The sequence below is a fragment of the Mustela lutreola genome, chromosome 3 (assembly GCF_030435805.1).
Source record: "Mustela lutreola isolate mMusLut2 chromosome 3, mMusLut2.pri, whole genome shotgun sequence".
NCBI lineage: Eukaryota > Metazoa > Chordata > Mammalia > Carnivora > Mustelidae > Mustela > Mustela lutreola.
Window position 1 is genome coordinate 77,548,160 of NC_081292.1, and position 17,834 is coordinate 77,565,993.

At 43.2% G+C, this 17,834-nt stretch overlaps 1 protein-coding gene and 1 long non-coding RNA gene across 3 annotated transcripts in view; one reads left to right on the top strand and one right to left on the bottom strand.

The window, feature by feature from the left end:
- Positions 1-7,061, bottom strand: part of XKR4 (XK related 4) — a 444,711-nt gene extending 437,650 nt beyond the window's left edge. For both annotated transcript variants that reach the window (XR_009351771.1, XM_059166434.1), the window contains exon 1: positions 5,887-7,061. Coding sequence is in view for 1 of the 2 variants with exons in the window: in XM_059166434.1 (XP_059022417.1) it covers positions 5,887-6,701 (815 nt within the window). In the remaining variant the exon portion in view is untranslated. The remainder of the gene's footprint in view (positions 1-5,886) is intronic.
- A 2,347-nt stretch (positions 7,062-9,408) lies between these two features.
- Positions 9,409-17,834, top strand: part of LOC131828065 (uncharacterized) — a 28,252-nt gene continuing 19,826 nt past the window's right edge. The window contains exon 1 of the long non-coding RNA XR_009352216.1: positions 9,409-9,530. This is a non-coding gene — a long non-coding RNA (uncharacterized LOC131828065). The remainder of the gene's footprint in view (positions 9,531-17,834) is intronic.

Genomic DNA, 17,834 nt, shown 5'->3' on the forward strand with positions numbered 1-17,834 from the left:
TATGGCCTGAAGAGAAAAACACTTACCAGTCTCAGTCTCAATTTCCACATTTGCAAAATGGAAGATCTACCTCAAATATCCTCAAAGAGGATCAAATAAGAAAGACATGGAAGTCCTCTGAAAATTGAGAAATGTTAACAAAAGAGAAAGACAAGTTTCTAAGAACCAAGAAACCTACATTTCAATAAGCTGAAGACCATGATATTTAAGGAAAATCTCTTCAAAAAGTAGCAGAAAATGAATTGTTTTACTTTAGTGTAAATCAATGAAATATTTCAACCAATCTGTTTTTCAGAAAAATCACTCCCCACTCCCTTGTTGGACCTTTGTTGGGCCTCTTTATATACCCCAATTCTATCTAAACTTTAAAAAAAAACAAATTTTAATAAATGATGACATGTCTTCTGAAATTCAACTTTGTCCCATTCCTTTGGATAAAACGATGTTTTATCCAAATATTCACTGAGTATCTCTTCTTATAGAGATGGCTCTTAGACTCTTCCAAGGATTCCTCTATGCTTTCAGGATAAAATCTAGGGGTGCCTGGGTGGCTCAGTGGGTTAAGCCGCTCCCTTCAGCTCAATCTTAGGGTCCTGGGATCAAGCCCTGCATTGGGCTCCCTGCTCAGTGAGAGCCTTCTTCTCTCTCTTTCTCTACCACTCCCCCTCCTTGTGCTCTCTAGCACTCTCGCTCTCCCTTGCTCTCACTCCATCTCAAATAAATAAATATAATATTAAAAAAAAAGAATAAAATCTAGATTCCTTTCATTGTAGACCCAACGAATTCTCCCTCCTCACCTCTAGCTACTATGTCTCCCTCCCTCTCTATTCAAATCACACACTTAACCCGCCTTGTTCTTCTTGCCCCTCTCTACCCTGTTCCTTTACACAAAGTCATATCCAAGGCTCTGAGGTCAATGTTCCACTTTAATTCAGACAGAAGATTTTCTCACCATTCAAACCTTCACTCAAACATCCCCTGCTCCAGGGTCTCACCTGAATCACTAAGATGGTCTGGGTTTTTTATTTCTATCATAGCGTTTATTTCGTGGTATTGAAATTGTCTGTTTACTTTTTTGTCTTCCTCACCAGACAGTAGAATCCCTGAAAGGTGATGTGTATTTTATCCAGCTTGGGGTAGCTGGCAACTAACCCAGTGCTTTGCATAGAGTAGGGACTCACTATATGTTGAATGAATAAATTAATTAATATGTAGTAGAGGGAACACAAATATACAAGAAAGTGACCACTGATCCTACCTGACCTATATCAGAATTCAGAACTAACTCCAAATCAATAGAGTACTTTTTCAGTACTCAAAGGTATAACCTAGATGCTATTTCTCTACCCTCTTTATCACCTGCAAAGCACTTTCCACATGTGGACATACATTCCGCCATTTAATCACTAATGGCACTGCAAGGCCATGTTACTGCGCTGGGATTTAATGTAACAAGCTCAGCATGTCCACACAGTGTAACTGGCCTTAAGATCATAGAAGCTGCGGCCTGGTTGCTATCCTGCCAGTTGACTAGGTGTTACTGGATAGATCTCCTATCCTGTTGAAAAGGCAGTTCCTCTCCCACTTTGGCATGCTTGGTGAATGTAAAGTGTCATTGTCATACATTGCTGTCATTATTATCCAAGTTGGCAGTTCAAGGTAAGCTAACTGATCCCAAAAGAACACAAACTTTAGGGTAAGGTGGGCCTGGCTCCTAACTGTATCACATAAGGGAGAGTGATAAGTGACAGTTAATGAATCTCTCTAAGCCAGTTTTCTTATATAGAAAGAGATACTAACGTTTTTCTCTTGGGTTACTGTAAAACTTAGATGATATAAAGAGTATAAAAATATTTATGAATTTTATAAGTGCTATATAAAATTGCTATTATTATTATTGTTGTTGTTTGGTCAGGTTTATGAATGACTTAGAACAATGTTTCTCGAAGTTCCCTAAGTGCCCCATCATCACAAGAGTAAAAAAGTATACCTTAAAAAGTTATTGATAACTGCATACCAGCTTATTAAAGATTCTGAGAAGTCCTGCTGTAGAGAGATCTGTTTAACTCCATTTAACCTGCCATTTTCCAATTTACTGGAATAAGGGACATATATTAGACCTTAGGGACTATCAAGCATGAGAAAAGCAGAAATGTTCTTTCACCAAGTGTTCTCCATAGGACCCTCATGATAGTAAAATAAAATAAAATAAAATAAAAATAGTAAAATAATAAAAAAAAAAATCCCCCATTCTACCATCCACTGACTCATTAACTTTTTTGCAATATGCCTCTTTGCCTTTAGAAGACAAACAAATATATACACACTACACATACACAGGAAAAATTAAGGTAGAATTTTAAGAGTGAGTCATAAATTCTGAAGGAAAAGGGCATCTAGATACAATTGATCATGAGTGTGAAGACTAAAAACTGTTCTGATGGGGCATTTGAGATTCCCACTGGTTGAACGGCCCTCTTAGTAACTTCCCACTGGCTGAACTGCCCTCTTAGTAACTTCTGAAATCATATGAAATGAACAAGAAAAAAAAAGTACTTTTTCATTTGAAGGCACATTTCCTTAAAAGTCATAATTGCTCATTTCACATCGTAGCAAAAGTTGACTTCATTATTTCAAATGGCTCTTTCTCAGAATCAACTCCTGTGACTTTAAAAGCTGCCATTAGGGGCGCCTGGGTGGCTCAGTGGGTTAAGCCGCTGCCTTCGGCTCAGGTCATGATCTCAGGGTCCTGGGATCGAGTCCCGCATAGGGCTCTCTGCTCAGCAGGGAGCCTGCTTCCCTCTCTCTCTCTCTCTGCCTGCCTCTCTACCTGCTGTGATCTCTCTCTGTCAAATAAATAAATAAAATCTTTAAAAAAAAAAAAAAAAAAAAAAAGCTGCCATTAATTTCCCATTGGTAAACCTTAATTAAAATGAATATGTATCATTGCTTTCAGCAGTTGCATTTGTAATAAATGTATAAATACATTCAAATCTTGCTCAAAATGTTTCAAATAGCTATTTATGAACAAGCAAACACTTTGATGTTATTTCAAAGGATTGTATCTATGGAGGCTTTTAGAATCATGCTCTTACCTAAAATAACTAGAATTTCATGGAAATACAAGGAAAAGTTACCAACCTAGCAAAATCTATTTTATTGATCTTAGAAAGTAGCATGTTAAAACATGAATAATGACCTCAGAGCTTTGAACCATTCAGAACCTTGGTGTTTCTGCAACATTTGTGTATAATGTGTGGAAAAGAAAAGCTAGAAGAAGCAGAAAGGTGCTCTAATTTAAGGCACCTCATGGTCTAAGATAATGGTCTGATACAATAATCTGAGATGAACTGCATTTCACCAGCTTATCATCTCAAAGATGCATCTGCTACCAAGTTTCATTCCAATATTCCACACTCAGAAAAGCTGAAACAATTCAGAATGCAACTGAATTCCATGAACTTTCTGATCCCTTTCTCATGTCCTACATTAGGCTAAAGTTTGTTTGTTCATTTGTTTAAACATATTTCATAAAGAGAAAGTGAGGCTGAGTCTTAGATCATATTTCCACCAAGTTACCCCACTAGCCTCCAAATATCAGTTAGATTAGATAATTCAGACTTACATATGAAGCATATTATTCTGAAAATATAGATAAGTATCTGAAAATATTTTCAACAATACTTCCTCCTAGACAACCAAACATTAGCAGGAAAAATTTCAAAACCTCTAAGGAAAACATTGTAGAAGTACTTAACAAAGAGGAGTCATGTGTGAACACAGTTTCTCCAAGGGTTGGGTTGGTTAATGCATTTGTTGGACAGCCTGTGCTTTTCCTTCTGCATGAAACCTTACCCTTCCATCTCTCCTCCCCCTTGATCAGTTTCTCAATATGGCCAGTTGACCCAGTGGCTATGGTCTCATTGACATGTATTTAGGCCCTTCCTTTCCTGAATTATTTTTCACTTCCTGCATTTTATGTCCTGAGATAACTAAATGTCATTTTTCCACTGGGAAATACAATGTTAATTAAAATTATTTTTCAGTTTACAGAATTTGATATGATATTTTTCACAAAGTAGTAATCTGTTGGAAGCAATGGATAGTTCTTCAGTTAATATATTGAGAAGTGTTTGCATTATTGGCATAAATGTAAACATTTTAAATGTGATTGAAAATAAGTGATTTCCAAATCCTGCATAAAGTTTGCAAAACTTAATAAATTGAATGTTAATCTTCATTTTCCACATTATCAGATTAAAACTACTAATCATATACACCTAGCCACTAAACAATTCAGTAATTAACAAAAACATTTGAGTTATTCATCAAACTTGAATAAGAGAATCAAGCTGTAAATCTTCATAATACTCATTCATGGAACATAACAGCTATCACATTTAACTGACATTTCAAAGTCCTTTTAGTCCAAAACATGGAGGTTTCCAACATCAATTTGTCTAACTGCATATCATACACCCCTTTCCCAGAAAGTATATGTTTGAAAAAAAAGTTTCACATCACCATCTAAGACAATGTTCTCCCTGCTTTATAAAGCAATGGTCTCAGGAAAGTTTGCAAAATAACCACATTTGCTCTTCTCAATGAAAACACTACTGTTCACCACAAATAAAAAGAAGTATTTAGTCTCATTCCACAAATTCTTTGATTCCTTTCCATATGGAATACCTCAGTAGAGTTAATAATTTCTAATGTCTTTATCACAAAGGTTACTATGAATGAAATTGAAATGGACACCAGCCTAGCAGCATATAGCCCCACACTGGTGCACTTACGAGGAAATTTTCTCATTTTACTTAGACTACACACTTATCAAGTCATTAGAAACCCCGAAAGCTCTGGAATGTTAACATTGAAATGCTTCAATACAAGGAACTTTTGTAGGTATAAAATATTGCTTCAAAAAGCCATTAAAAACATATAAAAGTTGGTGAAACATATTTCTGAGCAAACTGTTTCATTATATTCTTAAATCTAGGCAGTGACTGCTCAAATGACAGCTCTCTCTGCCCAGAGAGTTTAGCCTTGTATTCTAGTTTCTAAGTGGAAGTGATATCTGTGTGAAAAGACTTGGTAGATTAGATGACAAGTAGCAGAGCAACCAATAATGGTGCCAAGTACAATTAAAGTTTGTAAAACGCACTACTCCTTTTCCAAGGGCTCTCAGTTGTTTGAGAAATCAGAATATGGGGATATGGCAAATAATCACAAAGTGCATCATAAAGGTAAGTCTGGGTCCCATAAGTGTACTTACTCATATTTGGAGATAGATATAAATATAGATTATAGACAGATACAGATATAGGTGTTCTCCAAGAAAAAGACAAGCCTTCTACCAACTAAGCTTTTTATGTGGAGTGCAGTACTTCTCCAACAGTGAGAATTAAAAGGTGGGTACCTCACAGCAGTAAGAATTCCCATATAACTAGAATTAGCAACATGGAACAAAAGAAGCCATCCAAATTGCAATATACACCTAGAATTCGACATAATAAAAAAGGATTTTTAGAATATGTGACAAGAATCCTCTCCTACTCACTGAAATAATGTCACTAAAAATGGGAAGGGGGTAGCATATAAACATAGAGAAGCTAGTAAAGCAGAGTTGGAACACAGAAGGGATAGGTTGATCAAAACCACTTTGCTGCCTGTCCCTTGTTTCTCACTTCCCTCCCACCCTAGGATGTGATCACAAATCTTCAAAATGCGAAACCCAGTTTAAGAAAAAGGAAAAAAAAAAAAACCTCAAAGAGTGTGCCTAGGGTTACTATCAGAGCAACCCTAAACAATTTCCGTGCAAAAGCAAAGCAGTGAGGATGTAGTAGCAGCAGCACATCTCCCTCTTCCCCACCCCTGATACGGTACCTCCAGATTTGCCCGAGCTGCAAGATGTGGATGAGTGACTGCAGGAGCCAGATGCAGAAGGAGCAGGACGCAGACCTGTGTTTGCCGCTGGCCCGGGTGGCCCCGCTACTGTTGCTGCCGCTGTTGGTGGCGGCGATGTTGCTCTTACTGGCGTTGGATGCTTGCCTTTGCGGCGTGGAAGGACGAGCCTCGCCTTCCGCGGCTGCAGACCCACTGCTGGCCACCGTCTTGCAATCGGCTCCAGGCTGCGTGGAGGCAGCTGCGGTCGTGGCGCTGTCCTCGGTGCTGAAATCGTGCACAAACCAGCGGAAGCTGAACACTTGCACGGAGAGCGAGCCGAGCACCACGAAGAAGAGCGTGAGCCCGAACCACCAGCGCTGGCCGCGCAAGTAGTAGTCCACGGCAAGCCAGATGTCCGTGCCCACGTCCGCGAAGTACACGGCCACCGCGGCCAGGATCCAGAGGCAGTCCCACAGCGAGTAGCGCCGCTGCTCCCTGCCCAGGCGCAGGCACAGCGCCGCCGAGCCCGCCCCGCTGCTGCCCGGGCCGCCAACGCCGCCGCCCGGGCCGCCCAAGCCCCCGGAGCCGCCGCCCGAGCCGCCGCTCCCAGCGCAGCAGCAGCAGCAGCGCGAGCAGCCGCCGCCGTCCGGGCAGCAGCCGCCCCCGGCCGCCTCCTCGTCCTCGGCTCCCGACCCCGACGGCAAGCCCGGAGCCAATCCCTGCACCGAGCCCGAGTGGTCCGAGTTCTGCAGCGGGGTGAACGCCACGTCGCTGCTCTTCTTCATTTTTAGCCTCCCGTCTGACTTAGCGGCCATGATGACTCCAAACCGGAGGAGAGCCCTCCTTTATCTGACACCTTTCCCCGCTGTCTCCTCCTCCCGCCACCTCCTCGCCTCGCCCCGGCTTCCCTCCCTGGCGGCGCGGCTCCCCCTCCTCCTGCTCCTGCGCCGGCTCGCCCGCCGCCGCCCGCCGGGCTGGGCGCTGGGCCGGGCTAGCGGCGCGCCTGGGGCCGGCAGGAGCGCCGCCTGGCTGCCTGCGCGGAGCCAAGCTGCTCGCGGCGCCCCGCGCGCGCCCCTGCCAGCCGCCCGCGCTCCTCGCTGTCCCAGCCCCGCGGCTGCCACCCGAGCCGCCGCCGCCGCCAGCAGCAGGAGCAGCAGCGGCCGCCGCGGCGCTCCTCGGACCTGCACATTCCTCTCCTCCCCTCGCGCGCGCCCCCTCCTCCCGCTTCCTCTCCTCCACCAGCTGACTCCGAGGGAGAGGATGACCTCATCCCTTCTCTTCCAGCTGCCGCCGCTCCCACCCCGGCTGGGGAGGGGCGAGGGAGGAGGAGGGCCCCGGAGGAGGGGCCGGGACCCAGACGCGCTGCTGTGGTGGGGGTGGGCGGCCAGCCGGTCCCGGGGGCCGGGAGCGGCGGCGAAGAGGTCGAAGGGGGACGGTCGAGGGCCCCAGCTCACGGGATTTCGGGGAACGCTGAGTGGATATTAATGACACAGGGGGAGGGGCAGGAGGGCGTAGAGAGGAGGGTGTCCCAGCGTCCAGCCCTCGCGGAGGTCGAAGAAGAGTGGGCACGAGCGGGTGTGGCGACAGCGAAGGCTCAGGGGGCGCAGGCCTCTTTGTATCCCGTTCTGATCTACGGGTACCTGGAGAAGGGCTGGGTGTACAGCTAGGGCTGACGACGGTTGGGAGACGGGGTTTAACTCGGACGCCACGGCCCTGAATGCTGGCAGCGGCAGTGGGTGTGCCCGGCCTTGGAAGAGCCGGGGAGGGTGAGGGCGTGCAGGGCCCGCAAAGGCATCGAGTCGAGAGCAGAACCGCGAGCTGTGAGTGCTACGGCGAGTGGGCGGGTCTGCGGGGAGCCCCAGCCCGCGCCCTCGGGGGAAGGAGTGAGCCGGCGTTCTTTGGGTGGGCCGGAGCGCGGGGCTCGCAGAGGCGAGGAGGCGGCCCGGGCCCACGCCTCCCGGTCACTTCGCCCCGCGCGCTCTCAGCGTCCAGGAAGCAGCAGAGTCAGGGGAGCCGCGGGCCAGGAGGCTGCCCTCGACCGTCTCCTCCCTTGAGTGGGAAGCGCAGCACCCCTGGCGGCTGCCCCGAGCGCCGCTGGGCGGCTGGGCGGCTGGGCGGGGTTGGCAACAGCGGGAAACTGAGTACCCGCGGGCGGGTGGGGAGCAGCGGAGCCGCGAGTTGGCGCCACCTCCCTTACTCCAAAGCAAGAATTGCCTTCTCTTAAAGCTATAGGAGTTACGGACTTGATGTGTGGTCCCACAATTCCAGAAATGATTCGAATAAATTAAATCCGTGATCGGAGTGTTTCACCAAATTAGATATAAAGAGGATACAGGACACTTGGGGTTTTGGAAAATTCTTAAAAACCCAATACATATAGGATTTTTTTTTTTTTTTTTATAACAAGAAAACTTAGTCCGATTTATCTCACTTAACTTTTGCAGTGTAAGAGACAGAGTGTAATTCTTTAATTACACTGTGACTCACACGTTTTAAGACCAGAGGGAAGTGAGGCAACACGTGTTACACTGCCATTAAGAGCACCAGTTGTGGTCTTCTAAATCTGGAAGCAAAACATAACACCCTCCCCTCCTTCCCTGTTGTAGACACAGGCTCAGTTTGAACCAGTGTGTGTGCCATTCTTAATTAGTAGCATCATGAAGTAGAAGTGCACAGGAACTTTTGCATGTAGAAATAGCCATCCCAGACATCTGGTGCCAAACCTTATCTGCTGTTTTAGCACAAACCTGAACAAAGTGGAATTCTCCCCCACCCCGAGATGTGTCCTCCTTCATTCTTACAGATCTGTGCTGGGAGGGACCAGGTGGGGGGGCGGCGCTGCCTTTCTTGGCTTTTCCTGACTGTGTGGCAGGAGGGTTTGGGGCCACAGAGCCCATAAACATGACGTGGCATGTACAGATCCAGAATTTCTAGCAAAAGCACGGCCAAGTAATGAAAAAAGGTCAATGCAGTACCACTGAGTGAGTTAGAATGCCAGGCAAAGGGTGTATTTTTAAATCTAGTTTTAAACTTGGATCCTCTTGGAGTAAGAAAATTCTTTCTAGAATAACACTCTGGTACTATTTCCCCAAGGTCCAAATCTAAGATTCCATCTCCAGGGCACTACAGCTGATCTTACTGTGTGCCAAACCATTGGGGAGAGGTATGATCTCTTAGGTGACCAGGTCCTAGGGGATGGAGTGTATTCTAGGTCAAATGTAGTGCTTTAAAAATACACCAGGTGTGAAAAGGACCTACAGAATATCTGAAGTTCTAAAGGCCTGGAGCTTACTGAAGGTTCCTTTAGACCAGGGATGTTTCTTGTTCAGTTGGTAACTATGCACCTAGCACAGCACCTGCACAGACTATTTGCTCAATAAATTATAGTTGGATGAATGCACAGATTTATAGAAAGAACATTCCCCAACAGGGAGAATGCCACATTCTGTACTATGTTCCCATGGAAACATAGGAATTATGAGACTTATCCTGTTAGGTTCTAAAAAAGAAATAACTAGTAATGGTTCCTTAATAATACATTTATTCAAAACTGTCTAGACTCTTTTTAAAGTCTCTGTCTAGACCATCGCTGGAAAGTGATGGTGGAAGGTAGTGGAAGGAGTGTTCAAGGAGGAGTTCAGAGGGTAAGTATTCACATCCAGGCTCTGCTACTTACTGGCCCCAGGATCTGGGCTAATAGCTTAATATACGAGGTTTATAGGAGGATTAGATGAGATAATGCATATTTCTGGTCTTTGTATACTGTATATTGTTCTCAAGAGTCTCTAATCCCATAAGTCTATTATTTACATCTCAGGATGCAGATTTTAATATCACCTGCTCTATCATAATCACTGCACCTGCCAAGGAAGATGGACATAATGGTTAAGCACTGAGAGTTCAAACTCAGACAGAAGTGTTCGTGGGCATGTTAGTTTACCTCCCTGGCTCTCATGTTCATCATCTATGAAATAGGGATGACAACAGTCTCTAGTGCCCACAGTCGTTGCCAGGGATAAATTAAATGATACCGGTAAAATGATACCATGTCAAGCCCATTCAAACACTAAATACACAATATTCTGTTAATATTCTTCACGTTTCTTCCACTGTCTCATGTTTTCTGGTTTAACTCTAAAGTTTTATGTTCAATTTGTTCACTCTCCCTAAATTGGAATTTCCTGAAAACATTGTCCTTGGACCGCCTGCATCAGAATCAGCTGGTTTTTGATATAGTTTCCTGGCCTATCAGAACTGTAATCTCTCCTTTGATGCTCTTGTCTTCCATTTTTTATCTCAGAGGTTCACTTCCGTTGTCCTAATCTAAATTGTGGCATTACCCAATTGCAAGCATCATCTCCACTGCAAGCATACCGTGATTAATCGCTCCTAAATGGTTAACTCACTCCCTCAAGTACCCTTGGATTCAACCCCACTTCATTTTCATGCCCTTTAATCCATCTGGCCCTCACCTTTTTCCTTACATTGCTGAACTTCCATGTCAGTCACCATTAGCCCAGCCTTGAACACGTCTTCATCCCTGTCATCCCTCCTCCTTGACAAAACACCAAACCTGTTTAAGCCCCACTCTCCCCTGACTGTGGGTCTGAGCCCCTGCAACTGGCCATGGCCAGAGGAAGGGTAGAGCCATGCTGACTGAGCTCCTTGTAGATTCATCAAGGAAAGCCTGCAGCCGACCCCAGGCCCTTCAGCATCACACCATTCCTTCTTCATCCCTTTCCTCTTCTACTCTTCTAAATGATTATTTCTTTTATTTTCCCTTCTTAAACTTTTTTTTAAAGGTTTTGTTTATTTGAAAGAGAGATATAGAGCAGGGGCTGAGAGCTGGGTGAGGGGCAGAAAGGGAAGGAGAGGCAGACTCCCCCTGAGCAGAAAGCCAGATGCCAGGCTTGACCCCAGGACCCTGAAATCATGACCCGAAGCCCAAGGCAGACACAGCCAACTGAGCCACCCAGGTACCCCTCTTCTCAAATTTTAAATACTTCTCCCTTTACTCAGCGGATGCTTCCCATTTCAGTGAGAAAAATAAAACAATCAGAAGAAAATGTGCAAAGCTCTCAGTACCTCTTGCCCCCTGGCCAACACTTGTACCCACATACTCAGCCTCCTGCCTGTACTGGGGGACCTCCCATCCCCTTTCACTGCTCAAAAGCACAATTCACACCTAACTTCAATAACCATGGATTTTTCCCTCTGGGGGAATACCCCAATCAGTATACAAGCAAGGTGTTATTTATCCATTAGTTAAAAAACAATGCAAAACAAAAAACAAACAAGTAAACACACACACATACACACACACACACCCCAAAACTTCTTTTGATTCCAATGCCCTTTTAGCCACCTCAAAATTCCCCTACAGTCTTTCACACAGAGTTCCTCTAGAGTTGCCTGGGCTGGCTTTCTTCAATTCCTCTTCTACCCTCTTGCATGTGCTCAGATACACCCAGAACAGCCCCAGTGAAACTGCCCTTACTACGTGTGCACCATCCATCCCTACTTCACTTCTCATCTTCCTCGGGACCTTCAGCATCACTGACCTAGTTGACCATTGGCTCCCTGTTCTTCACTTGGCTTTCACTGTACCACACAGTCATTTTTTTCCATCTCAAATTCTGCTTCTCTGCTAATTCTGGGTCCTTTGCTAATTCTTTCTCATTTCCTCTATCTTTAAATAGGCTCAGTCCTCAAATCTTTCTCTGTGTACTCTTGCTCCCTTGATAATTTCATGAAATCTTCTGTTTTAAAATACCATCTATATGGTGATAACTCCATATTTTTTTCTCCAGGCTGGATATGCCCTGAACCCCAGAATACACAAACAGCTTTTTCAACGTCTGTACGCAGATGCCTAATGGACATCTCAAATTTAAATAGTCTGAAATTGCACTTCACATCCTCCCTCACCCCTCAAAATCTGTTCCTTCTTCCTCATTCCAGTTAATGGCAACTCTCTCCTTTTGTTTCTCAAACCAAAAAAAAAAAAAAAAAAAAAAAAAAGTAGAGTCATCCTTGGCCTCTTTGTTCTCTTAGGCACTATGTCTCATCTGCCAGAAAATACATTTTGGCTCTATGTTCAAAATGTACTTTGATTTGACCATTTTTTATCATCTTCCTTGATGCCATTCTGATTTGATTCACAATTCTCTCCACCCTGGACTTCTTGCTTCCCTACTGGTCTTCCTGTTTGTTCCCTTGCTGCCCACAGTCAACAGAGTAGTCCGAGTGATCCTTCTGATAAGCAAACTGGATCATGTTATTCATCTGCTTAATCAGTTTTGGTGACATAATTTGTGGGGCCAGTACACAATGACCCTGGCAAGGGACAAGGAAGTCAATCTTCTTTCCCACAAGCCTCTGCTTCAGCCCACAGAGGACAAACAATCCTCAGACGGCAGCCTTTACGCTGAGACATGCTCAGTTCTTGGATCCTAGATGGGCAAGACACTCCTGGTGAAGGCTTCTGGGCCTGGCAGCCCAGGAAGAGGAAAGTTATCACCTTGCCTCACCCTGAAATGCCATGGAGCACACACCTGGCTCCAACCCTCCCCACTTCTGTACCCAGAGAACCACTAAAGGTGGAGGACAATGGTGTTGGGACACAGAGGAGGGTGTGGAGGGGGAGATCAGGCAGGGCTAGAACACAAGGAGGTAGAGAATAAGTAGCAGAAGATCCATCCAAAGGAAGCAGGGAGGTGAAAACAGAACCACTTGTGAGCTGAGGCTCCAAGCCTTTGGTGTGTGCTTCATTGTCCCATCAGAATTCACTTGCAGACCACAGATTCAGAGTCAACGTTGGCAAATGCCATACAGTGAAGTGTGAGGCCCTTCTAAGCTTGGAGCCCTGTGTGCCTGCACTGGTCACACACTTATGATGCCAGCCTTGGGTGATCTTCATCCAACACCTTCTCATCTTTCACCATAGAAAAAGAACATTTTTCATCTTGGCATGCAAAGCCCTACATAATCTGACTCCTGAGCAACCAGTTTCCTTTAGACCCTATTCATCCGTTCCCTCCCTCCTCTGCATCTACCCTGCTGTCCTTATGATACCTCAAATACACCTAGAAAGATGCTCCCATGGTCTTTGAAGATGCTGTTTGTGCTTTCCAGGATGCTTTTCTCCAAGGATCCGAAAGGTTTATTTCATTTTCTTCAAGTCTTCCTCATTCATGAGACCCTTCGCCTCCAGCAAAGAATGATAAGGTCATCCTTATTTTGAATAGAAGTCCTCTCTTCACCTTACTTCCCTTAATCCTTACATCTAGGTGAAGAGAAAGAAGCCAGAATCTTTCGCCTCTCTAAGGCCCTTACTCAAAAGTCTGCTTTTGAACCTCTCTGAACCTCTCACTCAAGGTTCTACCTTTTTCTATGGAAGCTAGCATAGGAGACAGGCTAACCTCCCCATTCTGCGAAAAACCCACACACTTACCAGTTGGTACTGAGCTTATCCTATAGGTTTCAACTTAGAAGCCATATCAGAATATGCATTAATGTTAACGTGTGACCCAAAGATTCATATCAGGTGAGGGTGGAAAGCAGACTTCGTTAGGGTTTACCTGGAGTATGTGTCTTTCTTTCTTCCTTTTTTTTTTTTTAGTTTAAATAATCTAATGTTAGAGAAGGAATACATGGACTCAGGAGAGATGTAGGGAGTAAAACAGAATCAATATTAAATATTTTTATTCAATTTATTTGACCTTGAAGAGATAGAGGTGAAAAATAAAGTAGACCCAGCTATTCCCAGCTATTCCCTATGGTCAGTCAGGAAAATCAGTGGTTAAATATTGATCAAATTAAGGATTCCACTTATGTTATGGTACAAATGGAATATTTGTCAACACCAGTCTGTGGTGCTATGTTCTAGCAGCCTGAGGAGACTCAGACAGGGTGATTATCCATACTTACACTCCTCTCTTGTATTTTTGTTTATTAATAAAAATTTTGTTTGGAAAAAAAAAAAGTTAACCTTATATTACTGAAGTAACTGAGTGTTATGGAGACAGCAGTCTTGATGAATAAGCCAGTGGTATATGTACTAGAACCTTTCTCTTGAATCTATTTTAAAAACTACCAAATTGAAGGTTTTTCACTTAAGTATCAAACATAAGGAGCTTCACATCCAGTTGTTTCAAATTAGTGCAGAACAGCTATTTGCTTTTACTTATTGGCCAACAACCCCTCCTATGTACCAGGACACCCTTCACTGTACCATCCCCCAGAGGTGGGGGATCTCCTCTCTTCTTCAAACATCTGAACTACATCTGTGCCCCACCACAAAACCCATTTTCCTAACTGTTGTCCATTCTTCAGGCTTCAATTTAATGAATAGAAAAACATATGGCTTTTAAATGTCAAAAAAAAAAAAAAAAAAGAACAAAGAAAGAAAGAAAAATAGAGTGTCCTGGTGGCTCCCTTTGTTAAGCAGTTACCTTCAGACCCCAGGGAGCTGTGATCAACCCACCCCCCATTACACTGGGATCCCTCTTCAGTTGGGGAGCCTGCTTCTCCCTCTCCCTCTGCCCCCCTCGCACTCTTTCTCTCTCAAATAAATAAATAAATAAATAAATCTTTAAAAAAAGAGAGAAAAAGAAAAAGAGAAATAAAATTATCTCCAAGCTTGTTTTTCAAACACATTTGAAGAGATGCAGACAGTCGTCTAACCACCATTTGAAAGAAAGTGTGTCAAATGAGACCCTGGGAGTTTGAAAGACTGTTCCTTGGTATCACAATTCTTATGGGATAAGCTAAGAAGATGTATTTTCCCCTAAAATTATAGAGATTTCTGAAGCCTTCAAGATAAAAAGAGTGGCATCACTAATTTTGCATTTTGGAATAAGCAGTCTAGTAGCGGAGTGGAGAATTAAAGAGAGACCTTGTAAAGGACACTTTATGATGTATAATAGTCTACCAATCTTCCATGTACATACTCTGTGCCCAGAGTCTAACACAATGTCTGCCATACTAACAGGCACTTGATAAATATTCTGGGAGAAACGTTTCCCAGACAAATAACCTGTACCTCTTCTGAAGACCATGAGAACAATTAGCGTGATTTTCAAAAACCTAAGTTCTAAAAGCCCAGAGACATCTGGACTGCTCAGAAATCAATAAAAATTGTTTTTTAAGCAAATTTTGAAAAAGTACTATGGAAATTAAAGTTTAGAAGTAAGTTGGGGAGGGAGCAGATTAGTGCTAATGGATACAAGTACCAACAATGACTGCTAGAGGAAATTGGAGGGTTGCATTGCCCCAATATTTTAATTTCCAAATACGCATAGCAACCCAAGCTGATTAAAAGCAAATACACAAGGATGCAATTTAGGATTTAAAGTGAAGTGTCTTAAGAGCTGAGAGCACAGGTTTAGATTTGATGTAGAAAAAAAAGAGGGAGACATGTGTTTTTTTCCATACTTCATAATAGCCTCCAACTGGCAAGGTGTTCTTTGTTTCTGAAGTACATTGGTGAGTCACTGAAGTCTTAAAATGCATTTTCCCATCAGAAAACAAACAAACAAACAAAAACAAATGGTGATTAAGTCCGCAAGCCGACCAACAAAAACCTGTTTAACTGACATAGTTGAAATGTATATCTGCAATAGAAAAGCAGAAAATGCATTGCATCATTCCCATCATTTTACTCACACAAATTTTAAAATTACTATAGTCTTGAATAAGAAAGAGTTTATTTTTATTAGATGCTGGTACTTGAGAGGAAAGTCAAATGAAAAAAGCAGATGACCCCCTTCAGGAGAAGGAAACGAATTCCCTCCCTTACCTTCCACCCTGCATGTGACCTGCATTTGGTGACTTGCTGCCAAACAATAGAGTATGGGAAGGGTGGGGTGTAATTTTCCAGTGGAGAAATCTGGCAAACATTCCCTTGGCTAGGTGATTTAGGTCAACATTCACAGTGATAAGTCATGTTGATAGCACATACCCCTAAAAAATGGGATGATGACACTTCTTGTCTGTGGTCTTCCCCCAAACCTACAACTCCAGTCTAAACATGAGGAAATCAACAAAGAAATCCTAATAGAGAAACATTCTTTGAAAATACTCAACCAATATACTTCAAAACCCTCAAAACCATCAAAAATACAAAAAAAAAAAAAAAAAAAAAAAGTCTGAGAAACTGTCACAGTCAAGAGGAAGCTAAGAAAATAAAGATCAAGGATAATGTGGTATCCTGGATAGGATCCTAGAATAAAAATTAGTGGATAAATTGTTGCAATTTAAATGAAGTTCAAAGTTGGGTTAGTAATAATCTATCAGTATTGGTTTCTTAGTTGTGACCAAAGTAATGTACTGATGTAAGATGTAACACTGAATGAGAGGTATATATAGGAACTCTCAGTGACATCTCTATAACATTTTTGTAAATTTAGATTAGGAAAAAAAAAACGTGTATTTTCTTATATAAGATATAAAAAGGGAGTTTTATAAAGATATTGAAGGAGACCCTCCCACTCTCAAGAGCATGAGAAATTGACAGCAAAAATTCTTTATTCTAATTTTACTTAAAAACTTATAGTCTTTGTTTTCTATGATGCAGGAACATCACTGGCATTTTTCTTAATATAAGACTTCAGGGATATAGAAGACAAGAAACAAAACTCATGTTAGACCGGGGGCATGAATAAGAAAAGAGAGGGACAAGATTTTGGTGAAGGCTCAGCTAAGGCATGCTAAGAGATAAGAACAAGAATTTTATAATAAAGAGATGAAATTGCAAGACTGAATAAAATAAAGCAAAGGAGATGAGCCACCACAGTGTGGGGGGCAGCCAGCCTTGGACAAGTTTGGTATTGAGGGTGGGCTGACCCTCTGGCCCTGAAGTTCTACAGGAAATTGAGACTCCTCTTTTAAGAAATTTATGTGCCATCTGACTTCACCCTGATACTTAGTGAAAAGAACAGCAGTTTTCAAAGTACCTATACTCTATGTGAAGATTTATTAGCTACCTTGAAAGCATTGCTGGAGGTATAGGAGAGAGTTGAACTGGTGGAGACAGAGGCACTGGTAGACACTGTTTTTGCACTCTCTACCTAGCTGGCTAGCATGGGTGAGCAATCTTGGATATGCCATCCTCCTGGTGCCTTCCTAAAACAGGCAGCATGATACATTCATGTCACAATCCCACCACCTTTCAAAAAACAGTGAACATGCCCTGATGCTTTTACTCTCCAGTTGCCTAGCCAAAGCCAGAGGTATGCACAAGCCACAAAGGGGACACTCTTTGATTGTGTGACCCTGGTGGACAAGGGGCTGGCATTCCTGAGGTCCATGGGAATGTAACAATTAGAAAGACAGTTCTTAACAAGCCACTCCTCCCAGGACACTGCACAGAGTGTAGACGAAAACACAACTTCAATACTCCTTTGATAAAGGCATATTAATCTGAAGCTTCAGCTTGAGGGACAGACTTCAGGTTTCCCACATGTCTACAGGTGAAGAAGGCCCTCTGGGGGAATATGAACAAGGAGACAAACATCATCTTTATACAACCCTTTGACCTCACTGCAGGTCAACAAGACCTCCAAGAAAGGAGCTTATACACTCATCTACTTTTTAGAACTGCCACCAAGGGACAACTCCTGACCTCCTGGTCTGTAGGCCAGCAGAGATGATGATTACAGTTCTACAAACTGTATATACTTGTATACTTTAAAAGTTGCCACCTGAGGGTCTGGCTTCTAATCAACCTGAACTTGATGCTAAATGAGATTCCTCTTGTTGGAATACTGACAAATCTTGGCACACCCTCAACAACAGGGTCATATCAAGAAGAAATCAAGTGGTTTAAGAATCACAAAAGTTCAAGAGGCAACCAAGAGATAGGCAAGGTTGAATGAGAAAATCGTCACCTACACAAGGTGACTTCTTCAAGACTGAGGAAGGTAGACATTTTACCTCACACATAGATA